Genomic DNA, 21,082 nt, shown 5'->3' on the forward strand with positions numbered 1-21,082 from the left:
GAACTCTTGGGCAATAAGGTTTGATTACACGACTAAATGACAAAGAAGAACCGAGTTTAGAGACTGTTGGCAGGTGGTCTCTTGACTATAGATCGAGCTACTTTGATTGATCCATATGCCAGGTGGAACTTGTGTCACTACCCAGAATATTCCTACTCATTTGGCTGGGATTTTGGAGTGGGTAATGGTTAAGTGCTCGCGGAGCGCCCGCAATCCACATGTGCTTGCCATCATCGCACAGAGTTCTTTTCTCTGCAAACATGCAAATGTGATTAACCATATTATGATGAGTCCCCATCCTTAGCAAAACAAGGCATGTGAACGACATCACTCAAATGTGCACGGCTGTAACGGGATGTGATTTCATGTTATTCAGTGGAGCTGTGAGAAAAGTTGGTGTAAAGGATGTGATGAACAGTTGAGATTGAATATGGCTGACTTGGCTACTATGGAAACATCCTTGTGATGTTTTGCAGGTGGTTTAAGTGGGCCATCAAATGATCAAGGCTACCGGCAAAAGTGTTTGAAATGTCTGTGTGTAAATGATGATGCCAAATGCTATTTGCATGAAAAAACTAGGTGAAAATAGTGACTGGTGCAAATTACACTTAGTTTAAATAGCAGTAGGTTCTCTTTACACTAAGTGAGAATATCAGCATTTTCTAGCGATGTGCTATTTACACAAACTGAAAATAGCTGTATTTTCTTTGGATTAAGCAGAAATAGTAGTTTTTTTAGTACTTATAAATAGTGGCAGATAACGTTACTATTTGCACCTCAGTATTGTTGTGTTTTGTTATTACTGCATGTTTAGAGTTTAAGTCATTATATTGATAAAAATATGAAGATGATGGCAATTTATTGAGATCTGTAAGCCCTACACCTACCCTTACTCTAAACCTTAACTTCATGAATAAAAAATATTTTTGATCTGAAATGCCGTTATGATCTGTAATGATAGAAAAAGGTAAAAGAGCGTTTTGAGCAAGAGTTGGATTAGAACCCCGGTCACCAGTGGCAAAGCTAAACAGAATTTAAATCTCACTCCTCTTTAGTGGCTGTTTAAAACGGGGTCGTTCTCGAATATTCTCTATTCCAATCACATATTGGTGGGCGGAGCAAGTGCAAATAGTACTGTGTAAATAGACAATTTAGAAAAACTCAATTTAGAAAAACTAAATTGTCACGCCAATTTGAAGCTTTAATTTGGTCTATTTCTTTTGAGAAGCAAGAATATCATCAGACTTGGAATGGGCTACTTTTGATGCGTTTAAACACCTTCAACAACTTTTTTTTGCTTGTGTTTTGTGTAATTACGTATATGTTCACAAACTCACACAAGTGTATAGGCTACATAGCTTTGGAGAACCATGTAGAAACCTTTGTATTTTTCCTTCCCTGAAACATTTCCGCTTCTCCGTTTTACAAAAGCCGTATCCTTTTCACCGATCTAAAGGACTGAGAATTAGAACAAAGAGACATTAGCTGGAAGGAGCAAACGGCCCAGTTCTCTATGCTTCTGTCACCCGAACAGTAAATGTGGACCCTGCTCTGCCTGGGGGGCCTTTAGCTTTACCCGAACCCTGCTGTAGCTGCGCTCGCTCGGGCCGGGGTGGCCACGTTTCTCCTATCAGCCTCGGTGGAAAATGCACATTTTAATTGAGTCCCCGCTGAGTGTCGGGAAAGATATTCCGACTCTCCTGCTTTAACAGATGGTGCACTATTTTTACCCCCACCTGCTGTTCCACTCGGTAGGGAGAAAGGCTGCAGCTTAATGGTCTCCCATGGGCTTCCTTTTCCTGACACGCTCCCTGGCAGGTTTGAGCACACCTGGAGGGAGAGGCTTCAGCACCGACACAGCCCTCTCAGTAACCCAGAAACGGGAAAATGAATCACATTGTGCATTAATTGTTAGGGAAAATTGTCAACAGTCAGAGGAAGACCTGGTTATTGTACCTGTCATGGACGTGTTGGGTAAGTCGAATCTGTATGCCTGTATCTAGCTCAGAATGAGGACGGAGCAGAAAGTGAACTTTATAACATCTGAGGTGTGCATTTATCTGGAGAGTGATAAAAAAGTTATAGTTTTTAAAGATTTTAACGTGATGAATATATAAGAACAATTTAATGGAACCTTTTATCCGATTCTACCCTTTTGTAGGCTTCATGCCTGCTAAGACATCTATAAAACATGAACTTTCAGTGGAGGCCAAAAAGCTCCAAAGTGGTGCTTTCTTGTGCTATTCATTTTCATAAGTTCAAGTTCAAGTTTATTTATAGAGCACATTTAATGCAAATGATGTGTGGAGGATTTAGATAGACCCATATATAATGAGTTACAATAGTCAAGCCGACATGTGATAAGTGCGTGAATCACTATTTCTAAGTCCTTTGATAGAAGTTGTCTTAATTTGGCGATGGACCGGAGATAAAATAAACTTTCTGAATTGAATTGTTAGGTGAATAATAAATCAGCGTCAAAGACAACTCCTAAGTTCTTGAACCTTCAGTGTTAAAGACAAGGATCCCAGTTGGTTACCGATCTCAGCGACACACAAAGAAGATCCAAAAGCAATGACCTCTGTTTTGTCATCGTTTAGCATTAAAAAGTCAATCAAATTTTGACTTCCTCCAGACCGGAAATAAGATTTAAAATCGAGTTTCCTTTGCTAGACTTGACAGGGAGATAAAATTGTGTGTCGTCAGCATACATCATGTTTCTGAAAGATAGATCCAAGAGGAAGCGTGTATAATGAAAAAAGCAGTGAACTCAAGATGGAACCTTGTGGGACACCATATGTGATCACTGTTGTGGATGAATTGTGTTTACCCCTTTTTACTGAGAAGGTCCGTCCATTAAGATATGAAGAAACCATTTTAATTTAATTTCATTCTCTATATGATTTAATAGGATAGTGTGATCTATCGAGTCAAATTCTGCACTGAGATCCAAAAGAACTAAGAATCCAGCCAGCACATAAATTTAGCACATAAATTTCCCATCACCAGAATCCAGCCAGCACATAAATTTAGCACATAAATTCAGACTGCCATCAAATGTTGGTTGTTTTATCATCTAGTTTTTCCCAAATTTTTTCCATTCCTTAATTTAGATTTTGTAAGGTGCATGTCGACAGTCAAATTACCACTTGAATACATGGACTCACTACATCCTCTTGTGGAAATAAGTGTTGAAAAAACTATTAAATAACAGTAGCCGTGTTTCCATTCCCCTTCAAATTTCAGCAAATTGAAATTGCGAATTGAAGATATGAAAATGGACTGGAAACACGTCAGTTTAGCAGAAAATCCCATATATTGCAAAAAAGGTTTTGAAGCTCACATAAAGTATCTATTCAGACAATTAGAAAAAATATTTTTTCACAAAACTGCAATGAAAACAGTTTTTCGTACAGGTCACAAACTGCCTAGAGTTTTTTCGCATTTTCAGGTCACATGCCGTATGATCATTGTATCGCTGGCTGTTGTAGGCTTTACGTAAACTTACCAAAATCCGACATCGTGTTTTTGCAGCCGATTTTCGAATTTCAGTGAGAATAAAAATAATTAAGATATTAATCTGCATACATTATGGACATCGATTATGCTTATCTTTGGTATCATTTGTTAAAGACCTTTTAAGTAAAATAGCTCCGTATGTGACGAAGCACATACAAACTTAAACCAGATGCAGTGAGACCTGTTTTCAAGTTTCTGCATGTAATGTTCAGCTTAAAGCTTACTATAATTAAAGCTTGCTTAATTTCACTAATAATATTAAAGGTTAATAATGGAAATAATAATATTACATATGAAAGTTTCAACATGAAAAAGTACAAGTAATTTTGATGTAACTGTACATTTGGTTGTAAAACATTGGCAAAAATCTGCCTAACAATTGGCTGTTTCTTGTGTCTAGGAAAATTTATGCCTGGTCACTCTCCTCATAAAAGCCTGTATTATTAAGTATTATTATAAGCTGCCCATTAACATTGTCCTAATTTCTCTAATAACTTAGTTGGCAAGCGTTAAAGTACTTCATTTATGTGGGTCCAGAGTCAGCCTCTAAACGGCCATCATTTAAACATATAATTACAGAAAAAGCTTTTTATTGATGATTGAACAAAATACTAATTACACACCTACATGAAATAACCAAAATCATTTTTACATTAGGGGATACACAATACAGATCTGTAATAATTTAAATGAACAAAACAATGACATTTAATCAGATACATGATTCTGATATCAAGATGCAGACTTTAAACACTTTCAGTGTTTTTACTCTTATGGACAATGCTGATGACTTTTTTTGAAGACTAAGTTTCTTTGACTTTCTGAAAAACACCTAGTTTGGTTGTTGGGAACCATTAAGACCTATTGGTCTTAGCCTGAGAATCTGAGTGGATCTGACGTAATGAAACAGAATTGACTGGACGGAGATGTGTCCGTTATATCTGCTGTTGTCTGGTTACGCTGAAGCCTCCTGGGCTTTACCTTTGAAACCAAATTAATGCGGTTAAACAAGAATTGTTTACAGATTCTGTGGACCTAACACCCTCATACAAGATCTTAATAGAAGGTCTTCTATAAATATTTACAAGAGCCATTGGGAGGCTATAATAGAAACATTACTTTCAGATGCCCTTTAAAAAACCCACGTGATATAGATCTGATTAGTTAGTAGAGCTTGAAGAAGAATTGACACTCGTTGGCGACTGCAGGTTGGCGTGAGGCCATTGTAAAGAGGACATGATTGATGTAATGCGTCAGGGTTAGGCTGGTTAGGTCAGCAGTTAGTCCATGGTCTGTGTTTGGTTGTAATATAACAATTTATTTTATATTTAGTATAAATAATGTTGATTTATATGAATAGTTTATTATGTATTAATTTATTGTGTAGTTTGTTTTCGTCTTGTTTATTGATTTTGCCTTGTCTTGCCAAGTTCACGTTTCTGTTACATGTTTTGGATTTATTAAACATTCATTAGCTGCATTAGGATCCGTTTTCTCTCGCACTTTACACTTCTGCTAAACACAAAGGAAGATATTTGGAAGGATGTCAGAAACAAACAGATCTCATACCCACCATGTACTGCCATGGTAGGGAAAATAAATACAATGGGAGTCAATGGGGAATGAGATCTGTTTGGCTACTGACATTCTTCCAAATATAGTAGCATGGGTATATTTGCAGAAATAGCCAACAAAACATTGTATGGATCAAAATTATCTATTTTTTAGGCCAAGAATCATTAGGTTTAGAATCATAAGATCATGTTCCATTAAGACATTTTACAAAATTTCCATCGTAAATACAGTATATCAACTTCATTTTTGTCCACCAACAAAAATGTCCAGAACACGCCTACAAACTTGGTTCTGCTGCTCTGGGAATTACCCTCTTAAGTTTGGTATCTAGTATCAATGTAAAGCTTAGAGTTTCCGCTTTTCAGTTTCAGTTTCATCTACTCGCATTACTCTCACAACGTCATAACAGCGGTAAGCCAATAGAGAGCGTTAAAACAAACCTGTTTCTTAGCAACGGCCTGCTGCAGCAAATGAATTGGAGTTTCTTTACTTTCTCTTTTTCATATTACTTTTAAAGTTATATCTTTATTTCTATTTATTTCGTGTATTCAACATGTGCTTTCTTTTTTCTTATAGTTTTTTGGTCTCGTACAGCTACTTTGACACAATACAAACAGTAAATAGCGCTATAAAAACAAACTTAAAAATGTGTCAAAATCGAGTGGCCATCAGCAATGAAGGCAGCAGGTTCTTCAGTGCTGCATGCACCAGTCAGCAGCTACTATTAAGATGAATGGGAATGCTTTCAGTTGACTTTTCAGGTATTACAAACCCCATTGGAACGTTTCTGACTGACCCCTGGAGATCTTTTTGTTCACCTTACCATTTCAAAAAAGCCACATGGTTCCCCATCTACGAAGTAGCATTTCTGGACAGGCTTCGTACTCAACTGACAAACCGGAAGACAATTATTTGAACCTATTCGTGCGCACTACCGATGTCATGTTAAGCTCCAGTTAATAAAACCTAATATTGGAGACATTTCACTCAATCTCATCTCCTCTTCCTCCATCTTCCTCCAAAGGATCACATGGTCATTAATCAGCCTGTATCAACACCGCCTCAGTGAAGTTTGCGGAGGCTAAATTTGGGCCATCCATCACTCCGCCGGGTTGTCTTATAATAAAGGGCTGCATACATTTTTCCTGTGTTCACCGTGGCAGGCTCTGATAGGATCTCTTGGTAGAGTTTGGTCCACCCTTGATTCATTAGCTTGCAGAGTGTTAGCGACAGAATAAACGCCTGCTGGATGTAGATGCTATCGGAGTGTGATAGATACCCCTGCCTCTGAAATTAGGCAGGTGGACACAGAGAATTTAGAACGGCGCCGATCTCAATTGTGTGCCACTCATTCTAATTCAGATTACTGTTGCAAGTGCTTGAGAAAATCGGCAAATATGACAAAACCAACAGCAGACTTGATTCTTAAACATTCTGAATAACACTTTGAATGTTCAGCTCAAAATCTGTTGCTGCTTACTTGAAAATTCTTCAACCAACTACACACACCATCACTTTTGGGTGTCTTTCCAAATCTGTGTGACTTTTTCCTTCTGCAGAACACAGAATAATATATTTTGAAGAACCCTGGTAACCAAACAACACTGGTCCATATTGACTTCAATTGTATGGACAGAAAACCACAAAGACATTTCTCAAAATATCTTCTTTTGTGTTTTGGAATGGTTTAAAATGACCTGGGTTCATTTTTCAGATAACTATCAATTGAAATGACTGTGATTCCAAACTGTTTTTCGACATGACAGCTTGTACTGAAACAATGTTTTTAGGATATTGACTCGAAACACTTTTCTTTCTAAGCCTCTATAATGACAAGTATATTTTAAGGAAGTGCAATATGGGAAATGTTCTGGTTATGCACGATTTAATAGAACCTGAGAGAAGCGATTACACCCGTCCTCTCTCTGAATCGTTTGCTTACATGTGGTGCAGCAATGTGGTCTCATTGTTCAACCTATTGTTTCACATCGTAAAGTATATGCTTTACCCATGGTTCACATTTTTTGACATGCATCTCATATTTTCACCAAGCTTCCCTCAAAGCAAAGCCACCCTGACAGACGGATAAGTCCGAAATGTGATAAGCTCATGTATCACTGAATAAAAAAAAAACATCTTTGAGCCTTTCTAACCATAGATGGCAGTAACTAACCACAAGCCTGTGCTTGACCGACAAAACGAAACATTCCCAAATGGTTTGTGCAGAGAACTATGTTATGTCAAATTAGTCGCTTATTTCTTCTAAAATTACCCTACCCACCGTGCATTGGGCTGCAGGATTCAAAGAGCCGTCATTTAGAGCTACAAGCAATGTAATTACATACAAGAGGGGAAAGAGTCTTTCCACAAGCAAATGACTTGATTTGCTCAGAATTCAATGACGGTGTAACGCAGCATTCACGTTTATATTCCTTTTCATGTTAAGAGGTTTTTATTTAGGTAATGAACAACAGAGATGCTGTAAAAATACAATATCAGGGTACATTTGATTTAAATAGGCATTAGAAGGCAAAGTAAGAATGTAGCAAAATGAGATTTATATAAAAGATAAAGAAATATAGGTTATTATTCCTTTATTGTTTTATTTATAATATTCCTAAATGGGCAAACTGCTTTACATAGCACATTATCTCCTTCTGCAAAGAAGCAAACATCTAGGTTCTGTGTCAGTCACAGTCATACAAGGGAAGTGTGGAGTGAGCCGTTGGTTGCAATTCACATCCCCACCACTAGATGTCGCTAAGTTTCATACACAAGATAATTAATAGAAAGTTAAAAAATTAGCATTAACTAATTTTACCAAATAGATTTGCATTCTTTTTTCTTTTTCCATTTCACTGTTTTGCTATTTGTTCTTTTGTCTTAGTTCATACATTTACACCCTAAACCCGTTCGAAATGAACTAACAGGCTCTTTTAAACCAAAGCCATTAGCTCCCAACGAGGAACCTGCAAGTTCATGATAAATTGGAAAGAGCTGGTGAGTAGTTTAAATATAGAGATGAGGGGATGAAAGTTCTTTATCTTGTTGACACCACGGATAAGAAATGGAAAATCAAGAGGGAGGATCTATCAAAGTGCGAGTGGATTCCAGCTGCCCTCCAATGAGTCAGTGTCAATGGTCTGATTACTGACCTTAAAGCAGAAGACAGGAAGAGGAATGCTTGAGAGAGAAAGCGAAGAATAGCTTAAGAATAAATTGTGCTGTGAAGGAAGGCCAAAATGAGGTATTTTACATTTGATCCCCTGTGAAGGCAATGACATCCCAGACTGTGCTGGAGTTTCTGACACTCTTGCATGCTTGGAAACAGGACATGATGGACTTTCTGTGAGTAGTTTCAATACTACGGAATTCACACCATGGCATCAGCATGTGTTTACCAAAGATCAAAGTGACTTTGGCTCTTTTCCTTCAGGGTAAAAAACTAGTAGGATCAATGTCGAATCAACGGCTGTTATTGGCGTACATTCATTGTGGAATAAAAATGGTCCAATGGTTGAAATTGGCTTCGATTGAAGACGGGCGCTAGAGAAGGTTAACAAGCAGCACGGTAATTTGACCGAACTCGGCTCTGAATGCTAAAGCATCCGGACGTGGTGTCTCGGTGTCTCGCGTCTTAAAAAATGGCATTCAGGAGACAGTCGTGAGAGTTCACTCTGAAGGTTACGTCTGGGTTGGGCGTTTCCAACCGAGCACAGGCTGACACCTCTCGCCCTCTGCCAATACTTCCTGCAGGGGGTCTTGTTTCAGGAAGTGATATTCGTCAGGTAAAGGTGTGAGGGGATAAGAAAGGGTGACAAGCCGCCCATATTCATACAGATACCATCTGCTCAACTCTGACATGCCATACATATCAATGTAAAATAAGGCACTGGCTCCCAAGGTGAACGAGGTAGACATACGCGCAATGAGGTTGGACTGTTTTAATATTAATGGTTACATCTCTCACGCCCTTTAGAGGGTAATGACTGTGTCAAGATGGCTTCAGTCAAATGAGAGGGTAAAGAGACTGCTATGTAAATTAATGCTTTTCTGCTTGGCTGTAGTGTTTTTAGAAATTTGTGAATGACTGTGGGGAGTCATTAAAGTGTGTTAGTATGAAGAAAGAAATCACGACTGTGTGAAAATCCAATGAATATGTATATATATATATATATATATATATATATATATACCAATCGACCAATCAGAATTCGCTCGTTAGTGGTATTTGTATGCATGCTATTTTTAAATTTGTTGTATGTGGTGGAAAATATTAAAACATGAAATTGAAAATATTTATTTTATTTTACTATTTAGTTTGCTACTATTTATTTTTCTTTGGCTGTTATTTATTTCATGCATTTATTTGATTTATATTGATTCATAGTATGAGTACCTGATGTCATATGTTGCATGTTCTCTTGTTTGTTTGTTTTTGAAAAGAAATAAAACAACAATTATTTGGAAAAAAAGGATGGATTTGTAGCAATTTGAAAATAATAAAAATGTATATATTTATAATCAACAATATTGTTGTTTCATTTAACAATCATTGTTAACATATTGAGCCAACAGACCATTTTAACAGGATAAATTGAATATTAACAAAATGTATGGGTCTAGGTAAATAAATGTCATTTTCATGAAAACTATTAAAATGGATTTATAGCGTTTTGGAAAAGAGCTCTTCATATATACACACATATATATCATCACCTGACTGATCGTACACTTTCAATGACCTTGTCCACACTAATATGTTTAAGTTTTAAATTGCTTACACTAAGCAATTTAAGTCTCCTGCCTACACTAAGAAGGCATTTGTCAATAAAGTTTTTTTACATTTGTTTAAAGGAGAGGGAATGTTTCTGCGCGAGGACATTTTACTTGCTTTTGCAAATAATCTTGTGTTACTGCAGCAACATATCTACCTCATTGTCCGTGCATAAAAAACTCAGGTACTAACAAAATAAAAGCTCAGGATGTTGCTTTAAAGAATTTGTTTGAAAAGTCAGTATTTACTGACAGTATTGTAGGTATTTACTCACTCTCTGTATTTTTTCAAGCACAAAAGTATACATTTTTTAGAATGGTTTTACAGCTTTGCCCTGCAATGACAGTTTGTGGTTAGCAGGGGCTGTCAAGCTGAAAAACAGAAGAAATCAAAAAGCAGTCTGTATGACTAATACACCATACGACTTCCATACTTCAGTTCTACCAAAGTACTTTGTGTACCCGTGATGTCATTAACACCACAACATCATCTTTTGAGTTTATCAACAAAACATGACACACTATTTTTATCTCTGCACACAAGCTTTGGAGAAGATCATGGGCTTTGGCCTGATCTTGTTGTATCACTGTTGTTTTGTTAACACATTACAATAAGGTTGTTTTTGTTAACATCAGTTAGTGCATTAGCTAACTAACTAACAAATCTTAGTTCACATTTTTAAGTCACCATGAAACGGAAGTTGCCATTGACTTCTTTTACGTATCGTGATGTATATCCGAGTGAAACGGCTTCTGAAATTAGAAAAAATGTAAGACGGGCTTTATTTTGTCCTTCCCTTTTTGACTGGTTTGTTATAAATTGGACCTGGAGGCGAGGGCTAAAATGCTGAAATACAGTGAGGATAGTCCTAGCTCATTTTTGTTGAGAGGGGGAGAAGAGCTTAATGTTTTTCCTACTATGGTAGTCAATGGGGGGCAACATATCTTCTTATAAGCATTCTTCCAAATATCTTGTGTTCATCAGAACAAAGACATTTATACAGATTTGGAACAACTCGAAGGTGAGTAAATGATGACAGAATTTTCATTTTTGGGTGAAGTATCCCTTTAACTTATGTTAACAAAGCTTAATAAATTCAAAAAATCTATCTTGCTCATTGTTAGTTCATGTAAGCTAATGCATGTACTAATGTTAACAAATTCAACCTTATTGTAAAATGTAACCATTGTCTTTTTTTGTCCTTTTCTAAACTTAACAGCCCCTGGGCATGATCAATTTATTGTTTTTTAGCATTCCAACAGCAGCCGTAAATAATGACAATATTTACTTTTCTCATTTTCGGGTAATGTACACCTTTAAACTCGGACTCAAGTGAGGCACAGATTCTGGCAGGCACATAAGTACATTACCATAGTGTGCAGAAACATTCAGACAGGCTCACCACGATCTCTGGCTAAATGTATTCATGCCACAGAGACAAAGAACAGTGTTGAATCCGTTCGAAATATTCCCCGTGCCTCGTTCGTGAACATATTAAATGCATGTTTTCTCCATTTCTGCCTTCTCAATTCAATGCTGGCACGTTCGATGCGAATAAAATATGCATTAAATGCGTTTCAATCAAAAGGCTTTTCATACATCGAGCAATTCTTCATCTTTCACACGGGGACACATGACTGGATTACTAAATCGATGCATACATCCTTATTTGGAGTCTGGAAAGACACTTTCTGTTGTTCTTGACACCGTATTTAATTTCAGGGAAGTTAAAAAATGATGTGCCTTGTAAATGACTGCCTTGGAGAAAGATGCGGTCTGATTGATAGCTTCGATTGCAGAATAGGGTGGTGGAAAGCTATGTGGTCGGTAGGAGGTGACTCAGGATGGGTCAGCTTGTGAATTGGAGAGATATTGAAAGATCTCTATCGCCATTGTGCTTTTGAATAAGGCACTTTAGCGCAGCGCTGAGCTCAAGGTAAGCGGCCCCTGTAGTTATACTTGAGGTTGCCTCGGATGAATGATAACAGTGTGAGTGAATACGGTCACACAGAGCCATAGAGATTCAGAAGATGAGGGTTTCGACAACAGACACAATACAAGTTTAAACCCAAAGATCCACACAACAAGGCTCATATCAGTGCATAATCATTTAAGTATCGTGTCTTGTTTTCCTGTAAAATATCAAAAAACTTTTTCAAAGTAAGAACGAACAATCGAAAATGCTAAAACATCCATAAAATGAGAGATGTAAGGCTTATTTTCAGATAATTATTTATGTTTAATAAGGGACGAAACCCCCAAAAAACTCTGACATCATTTATTCATTCTCGTGTTGTCCAAAACATGTATATGACTCTTTCGTCTATGGAACACAAAAGATGTCTGAGTGGTTTTGCACAATACAGATGCCAGTGTTGTTTGGTTACCATTCTTCAAAATATCTTCTTTTGTGTTCGGCAGAAGAAAGAAAGTCATACAGGTTTGGAATGACAAGAGAGTGAGTAAATTATAAACTAATTTTCATTTTTAGGTGAACTATCCCTTTACGTTATTTTGACGGATCGACTATTATATATCGTTCTTTTGCTCCTATCAAGGGGCATGAGGTCCAAACCACAGAAAATTGTGGGTGTCTTAAACCCCTTAAAAGGTATCTGAACGTGGATGGCATTCCCATCACTCCAAAATACCAGCGGAGAAGGTCACATGTCCAGAAAATGATTGATAAGAAAGGTGAAAGTCTCATAGCTCGAGCACTACATCATTCATTTCTCTTCACACCTGACACAAAACACATTCAGCTCTAATGTGTTCAGGACAGGGATGAACATGTTGAGTTTACTGAGTGACACGCGGGATTAGATCTTATCTGCTGTCAGAAATTAGATGGGGAGGAGCCTTTATTTAATAGAAACTCTTATCACAATTGCATTCAGCTTGGTTTAATTCTACTCTATTGATTTGGAGGGTCTTGATGACATGCTGATTACTCTTCACCCGTATTATAATTATTTTAAGTAATTGAGTTCATTTGACTTGTTTAATTAAAAAGTAGTTGATTCCCACGTTGGAAACTAGTGGATAATAAAGGAATGTTCTGGGTTCAGAATAAGTTTTGTTGTCGGCTTCAGTGGATTACTGTTGAAGGAATAGTCCACAAAAAAATTCAAATAAAATTCACTTAAAAATCTCTCATAAATCCAATGTCTTTTAAATTATTATATTCACCCCAGCATCTTTATGTCCTCTCAGATTTATAGCACTAAAAACTTTCCCCCCTATGATTACGATGACAATATATTTTTTACTGTATATATAAATACTGTAAAGTAATTTGCTCACAATTGAAGTTTTCAGGCCAAAATTCTAGAGTGTGCAAAAAGCAAACGTGTGACTTTTATTTTTACGTACATAAGTGTGTTGTTATTTAACCTGTAAACTTATAGTTGTGAAACTTTTACTCTTCTAGATGGATACCCGGTTATGTATAACATATGCGTTTTTTACCTATGGATTTTTCGTCACATAAACATTGCATTTCACCATGAGAAATATGTCTTTACACGGTCATGGTCATGCACAGACAAGGTTAGCATTTTTTTATTACAGAAGTCTCAAGTTGTCATGATTCTGCCGCATCATGTCATGTTTCTCTTTGACTAGTGGCGGGATCATGACAGAACCCCATGTTTAATGTGGAGAGAGACAATTTGGGCACTTGTGGCTCGCCATACTCTCTCTCCAGTCTCGTCATTGTTCCTGCCCTCTTGTTTCCTTGTTAGTGCTCGTTATTAGTTCATGCCCCGCACCTGTCCCCTCTTGATTTACTTCCATATTTAATGCCCTCATGTTTGCTGTCTTGTTCCTGTTTCTTGTAAGTGTAGTTTAGTTATTTTTTATTTAATTCAAGTGTTGTCTCAGTCTGGTTAGGTTGTTGTGTTTTTACTCCTTTTTTCAGCTAACACTTTTCTTTATTGTCTTCTTTTTACTCCTTCATCTTCTGCATACAACTACTCACTAGAGCCCCCAGTGGCGCAGCTCCACATCACATATAATAAAGCAAATTATACCATTGAACAATTAGTATTGCATACTTTAACACAACATAGGTGGAGTTAGTCCTTGTCCCTGATGTCATGTTTTATACCCTTGTGCTTTACTTGTATTGCACTGGGAACATTTATTAAGGTTGTTGAAAATATTTTTGTATCGATTCTTGTGATGGCACGTGTTTCAGTGGCTTGTTGATGGTTGTTCTTGTCCATAATATAAATGTCATGGCTGAATCATCAAATCCAAGGTAGTGCCAGCTATTAAAGTAAAACAAGCCCCATCAAAGTTGACTTATGTCTTTTTAAAATGATATCGCGCACCTGTTCTGTGTCTAGTCACAACAATGGAAGCCAAACTATGAAGTGGTTTTGAAATGGAAGCGATTGTTTTTTGTGTTGCTGTTGACCTCGGTGTGTGTGTGTGTGGAGTCATGTCCCCTGTGGTGATTTCACAATGATGGCAGTTTCATGCCCTGAGGGCTGCTGTCTCACATCCCCTCAGGGGTCTGCTGCATGCTTTATCTTTCATAGTTTGTGCCGGTCTCCACAGCAACAGCCATATCGCCGTTATATTACAATCCAGAACATTCTCAAGTAACGGTACAACCTCATTTTTTCATCCAATTTGGAGATAACTAAATTTTGTCTTTGATATCTCATAAGCAATATGTTACTGAGATGATTATATACGTTAGGAACATAAGGACCAAAACAAAAAGTTTTAGGAACAAAAGTCACAGTTTTGAGGACCAAATTGACAGGATGAAGGAGATTAATGATGTCATTCAGACAGCACGAAAAACAGCCAGGAGATTTTGGTATTCATTTATTTAACAATTTCATTCCATACATGTGAATTAGGCTTAAAATCGAATCTCGAACCAACTGAATACACCATGGAACACAAAAAAAAAGAAATAGAAACCCTAATGAGGCGTTTTTTATTCAGCTTGCTACAAGAAGCACAAACCCCTTTGTGTTCTGAAGCCACTATCATTTCAAGAGCGAGGGAGGCCGTTTCGCTTTAAACCGGGTACTCGATTCTACCAGAGCGCAATATGCTACCCACTACATCTGTTTCACTGGCACTCTGAATGTTTTTGAGACGCGAGAGGAACATGGTGTGCTCGAGTGAAATTTAAGCAGCATTTTTTTTCTTTTTTCAACTTTATAACTACAGAAGTTTCTGGAACAGTGCGTATTGTGGTGTCGGCGGTGCAGGTGCTAATTCTAGCAAGGCCATGCGAAAAACTGTGAAATTAGAGTCTCCCTCAAACTATTTGATCTTGACCTACATGGAGCTCGTCCTCGCTATGACAGCTGCCCTTTCAGTGTAACACATTACAAGCTAAATTAGCCCGAGTATTTTTCTGCTCTAAAGTTCGCAACGGATCGCAAACTCGTGGTAACAAGATTCGCTTCGTGTTGGAGAGATAAAGCGTTTGTCTAGGGTTGGTATGTTGGAGATATGTGAATGGGAACAATGCATGTACAGAGATGCAGATAGACAGCAATGAACAAGTATGAGGTACTCGTATGTGTTGTCAAAATCAAAATAAAACCTGATTCATACCTGAGATGTGAAAATATGCAAACGATGTGATTGGTTGTCAGTGTTCGACATACGTTTACAATTTGAACTGTTTTGGATTGCCAGTTTGTCAAAGTGATTCTCTTAAAACACAACATTTCTAGTACAGTATGTATCTAGTATAATGTATGAGAAATGCTAAACATTACAGTTGACAAACAACTTTATTTTGTGGATTTCTTATTGTCTACACATACTGTGCCTAAATTTGAGGAGGGACTTGGAGGTTCTGTTATGTTTAAATGACGTGCATTAAAGGGATAGTTCACCCAAAAATGACATTTCTGTCATAATTTACTCACCTTCTTGTCACAACACAAAATAAGATATTTTGAAGAATGTTGGTAACCGAACAATGGTGGTACCCATTCGCTTCTATTGTATGGACTCAAAACAAATGCAAGTGAATGGGTACTGCTGTTGTCCGGCTACCAACGTGCTTCAAAATATCTTCTTTTGTGTGCAGAAGAAAGTAAGTATGAAAGTTTTTAAATAAAATGTAGAATTATGACAAATAATGACAGAATTTAGATTTTTGGGTAAACTATCACTTTAAGAAATAGGGTTAAATTTGACTTATAATTCTTGTGGCTTTGTTGAAGCTGTTTAAGCATCAAAATATTCAGGATTGTAGAGGGCCAATTAAATCGTTTAAGAACGAAGCATATTGTTAAAGCACTGCGTATTGTTAAAACACTAAACATGGCGGGAGACATGCCCCTGTAATTTTATGATAGTTACAGCCCTGTAGCTATGAACACTGTCTAAATCACAGCTGAACAAAAAGCACTACTAGAACTAGATGTGCATTCTGAGAAAAAGTGAATGAAGTATACAAAAAAAAAGGTAAACTATACCATGTAACGTATAAAAGAGAGTTTAAAAGAACAGAAACAGAACTAGCCAATGTGAAAGTCAACAGCAGTACTGACGTAACTCAACGTGTAGCTCTCACTACAAACACATAGGCAATCATGGTGATAAAAGAAGCTGATTTATTAATAGCTGGAAATGTTGAGCGCAAATCTGAGATATATTGTCTTGATAATAGTATGTGATTTACTGATTACAGAAGGCAGCGTCAAGTCAGGATCACAATCAGAGATGATCAAAAATTGTTGTGATTATAATGTAGGCAGATGGTATCGAGCCGATCAACCGTACACAGAACATGAGAAAAACAGAAATAAATAACAGTAGGATGTACTGTAAGCTTGTCCGCGTTTCGTTTCACAAGACTCAAGTTGATTGATTTTATTTTGTACCCTAAACAAGTATGATCACAGCCCAGTGACCCGACCATTCTCCACGCCATTAACATATTCGCAAAAATGAAAGATACATGTGACAAGACACTTATATTTGAAACTTGTATATGGTTGTGATATGTGTTGTTGTAGTTCGGTAAAACGAACAGTTTTGGATAGTCTACCTTGAAAAATGAAAGCTTGAGCTATTGGTTATAGAAGCTTTGTGATGTTGTCCTATGTGAGAATGATAATAAACAACTTGACGGACAGTGATGCAGGTAGCCATGAACACTAATCGTATATAGCAAATGAATATCAGGTTGTTAATGTGTGAATTCTCCCATTCAAACAAATGTAGCTTCGCCGTTTCATTAAGAATCCGTTACTCACAAATACTGTCATACCCATTGTGGTTTTCAATAAGCAAAACAAAAATAACTTACATTGTGAGCAGAACCAAAGAAATTCTTTCCAAAATGTTTTTACCAAAATGTGATACTTATACATTATATACATGCCTTGAGCTTAAAAGAAAAGCCATGAAGTTAAGAATCTTTAATCGACAAATCAAATCAAATCAAAAATTCCCCACCAATATTTAAATCAGCTAATATACAAACTTGATGGAAATAGGGACCCCAAAGTCTAACAACAATTTTCACTAGTTACCACATTTAGCAGATATATTATACAGCCTTAGCAAGGTTGTCTATTCATTGTAGAAATCAACGAAAGAACAGAAAAAGATACCGTAATTTCAGAAACACTTCCAACCATTTATCAACATAATTTGCAACGTCAGTGATTGTATGACAGGTATCGATACGGTTTGGATGATGACAATTGAATCGTTATTCTCATGAGTTATCTGCGCATTAGACCTCGTTCATAAGATGTCTTGTGCTTGTTTTATCGTTTGACCGAAACTCACACAATAGTGAGCAGGCGGGCGACACTTTTTGCGCAATGTTTTTATATGTGTGAAATTTTGCATACCTTTTTGGGACCTATAAATTGTGATGAAAATTGAACAGCACTGAAATATAGTTGCACTTGAACCTATCACTTTTTCCTGGTGTTATGAGAATCTTCGGCACAACGGTTGTGTAAACAGCTGAAAGGATGACATACTGTACGATTCCCACCCCTCACTCGGCCGTGGATCTGTTACCATGACAACGTTCTATATGGAAAGCCTCATAGGCTGGGGGGCCAATCAGTGCAGGAATATACAGACTAGTGCAGAACCAAGTGTCATAGGAGCCAAGCGAAGATGCGTCATGAATTCGTTCTTTCCTGCTTGGTTGCAAATCCACAAACCTGCTAGTTTATCCGGTGATAAAGTTCAGTTAACCAAAAATACAAAGTGAGTTTTATGTGTAATTCACTAAGACCTTGTGTGGAACTATTCGTTTACTTAACAATATCTACATTTCAAGTACAAAATACTGATTTTAGTCATAGTGTGAGCTTGTCAGTTTCACGCAATTTAATGGTCAGCCGGAGAATGGAGCATCTCTACGTACCAATAACATTATTAACACCTACAAATCTGCAGAATAAAAAGGGAACCTCCCTTATTTCAAGTCTGAGTATATTTCGACTACTGTACATCTTTTTTTGTTGAGGAACATCACAATAAATGGATTCAGCATGAATCACAAAGAAAATGTGAAAAGAATAAAAAAAACGAAAGCAACACTAGAGCACAGAACTTTTTTTTTAAATCAAAACGCTGAAGATACAAAGCAAACAACCAATCAGAGGTCTACTGACACACATAAAGGCATTGAATCAACTCAATGGACGTCTGTATATTTAGGCACTGTGAGAAAATGGAGATGAGTCCTTACTGAAAAATGGCTGCAGATTATTCTTCTTTTTCAGATTTGGAGATTCTTGTACTATTCTGGGGTGTTTTACAGCTATACAATGGTTACAAAAGGTGACATCTTCAGCAAATAAGTTGCTCGTTAAAAGTAGCGGGTGAGATCAGCTGTTATCGGAGAAGGCAACGGAACCGAAGCGAAAGTAAAAAATGCAGGAGAAATGTGGGAAAAGAATCCTCTGCTGTCTTGAAGAAGTTCCTACACGATGCGGGGAGGAGCGAGAGGAGGAAAGGAATGGTGTACCGCTCGCAGTCTAAATAAAATATTCTTTCTTTTCCTCTGCGTGCGCGTGGTTGCCGTCTGCGTTGATGATGGCTGTGTCTGCGTCCGGGGCGTCGTCTGCTCCTTTGGCCTCATTTGTCAAATACGTGCCTGAAATAACACACAAGACCATGATATTGCAAATGTCACTAAAACTTTAGGATTCCTATTTATGCACGCTCTGCAGTTCAGAGTTTGTGTCCTTTTTTACAAAGTCAAAGAAAATTTTATTGACAAGTCTATGTTGGAAAATTACTTGCGTGCTTCACTATATTGTGAAGTTATACTTAGCAAGTCTCTTTTAGTAACAAATTTGAACCCCAATATTTATATATGATATATATATATATATGATGATTGCATATTGTATAAAACAAACATTTCACAGTGCCATGACTAATTTTGTCCCCAGCATTAATAGAAAGATCAGTGGTCCTTTTTTTGCAGTTTTCATTTTTTGGTTTGTCCACATGGTGATGGATCTTGGATCGATACATCTTATAAGACAGTGTATTTATGAAAACAGTAAAATGTCAAAATAATTTGTTCTCAAACTAAAAAAATAAGTATCAGCATATCGTCATAATGTATGTATATGTCATCCCAACACTTTGCAAAACAAAGCCCATGCTATAAAGCTTTCCTGTAGCTCAGTGGTAAGAGCATTGCGATTGTGGGTTTGATCCCAGGGGATTGCAGATACCTAAGTATAAATGTATTTGATAATGCATTTGGATAAAAGTGTCTGCCAAATGTGTAAACGTATATAGAAAAGGTTATTAAACAACCCCATGTTTAATATTAATAGTGATTGTATGAATAAATAACATTCAGAAAGTTAAGAAATATTAATCTTCGGTATCGGCAGTGGCACATATACCTGAGAATCATCGGTATCGGTGGACAAATTTAGTATCGGTGCTTTTTTTGTAGTTCGTGCGGGCCTGGTACCTAGGCTGGCACCCATTTTTTTAGCAATATATTAATAGTTCATTGCAAGCATCATTTTACATTTTTATGTTATTAAATGAAAAGATAATCATTCAGTCAATACAATACTTATTAAAAAGTATTTAATGTTTTTTTTTTTATAACCAGCTGGACATATTTGGAATTTCCCAGAGAAAATCTAGTGAGGCAGTGCATCTCAAAGGAAAAGCTCACCTTTATGTCGCGCCAGGTAGCGTCCCAATACAATAATTAAGCACAAAGTAACGAAAACGACGACGGCGACTACTCCACCAATCAAAGCGTGATCTGGCCCACGTTGCTCCAGGGCATTAGGATCTGTAGAGAGAAATACAAACGGACAAAAAGTACAGTTAATAACACCTATTTTACCCAGAAACAGTTCATCATGTGGTGTTACCTTCTAAGACTACATTTTCCATTCAAGCTATACATATAAATCAACAGTTGAACTAAAGGAAACATAAGTCGTCTCCTGTCTGCTCATCTGTTGATCAATCCATCTATCTATCCATTCATCCTAGTTTGCATTCCCATCCATCCATCTATCATTCTACTATTCTGTCTTGTCCCTTTGTTCACCAACAGTATTTATTATTGTTATTAAAGGGTCATCACAGTCATTTTAATACCCTACTGCTCAATAAATCCAATACGAGTTAAAAGAAACACATTTCAGTTTTGCATTCAATGAGGGCGTAATTGAGCCCTATAAGGAAAATGTACACCAAACGGGTCGAAAAACACTGACTCATGAGATAAACCTCTCGTTTTTTTTCTGGATCTGTAAGCTGCGGTTCTTTATTATCTCTCCGCTTAGTGCTATTTGGAGTGGTATATTATAATTGACAGTGCGCGTGGCATCCGCCACAGCGTGTGCGTTTAATCCGAGCTCCGTTTTGAGCCGCGGGAGCCACCTAATCACTGTCTGCCATTACTGTATCAACCACAAAAAGCCCAAATAAGCTCAACCGACAGAGACGTTCAAACTCATTTCATTAACGGAGAATCCCACCGTCGGCCGGGGCGTCTCCCTCACGTCCTTTTCATGGACATCATCATAGACTTGCTGCTTCTCTTTTTTGTTTGTGTTTACAGGTGGACTGTAAAACCCACAGGCTCCGTCTGACTTTCCCGTGACTATCAATCACAATAAAAAGCGAAATATGTGCAGATCTCTATCACGCGTTTATCGGCTCGCCGAAATTTGAAATGTGGAAGGCTCGCTCGTATCTGAC

The 21,082-nt window shown here is 37.3% G+C and overlaps 1 protein-coding gene across 1 annotated transcript in view; it reads right to left on the minus strand.

Annotated features, from left to right (window-relative positions):
• Positions 1-14,695: 14,695 nt before the first annotated feature.
• Positions 14,696-21,082, minus strand: part of cadm2a (cell adhesion molecule 2a) — a 332,853-nt gene continuing 326,466 nt past the window's right edge. Inside the window, 2 exon segments of the mRNA XM_056735977.1 lie at positions 14,696-18,986; positions 20,040-20,162. Coding sequence (XP_056591955.1) covers positions 18,868-18,986; positions 20,040-20,162 — 242 coding nt within the window. The 3' untranslated portion in view covers positions 14,696-18,867.

Source organism: Triplophysa dalaica, chromosome 22, assembly GCF_015846415.1.
Source record: "Triplophysa dalaica isolate WHDGS20190420 chromosome 22, ASM1584641v1, whole genome shotgun sequence".
Lineage (NCBI taxonomy): Eukaryota > Metazoa > Chordata > Actinopteri > Cypriniformes > Nemacheilidae > Triplophysa > Triplophysa dalaica.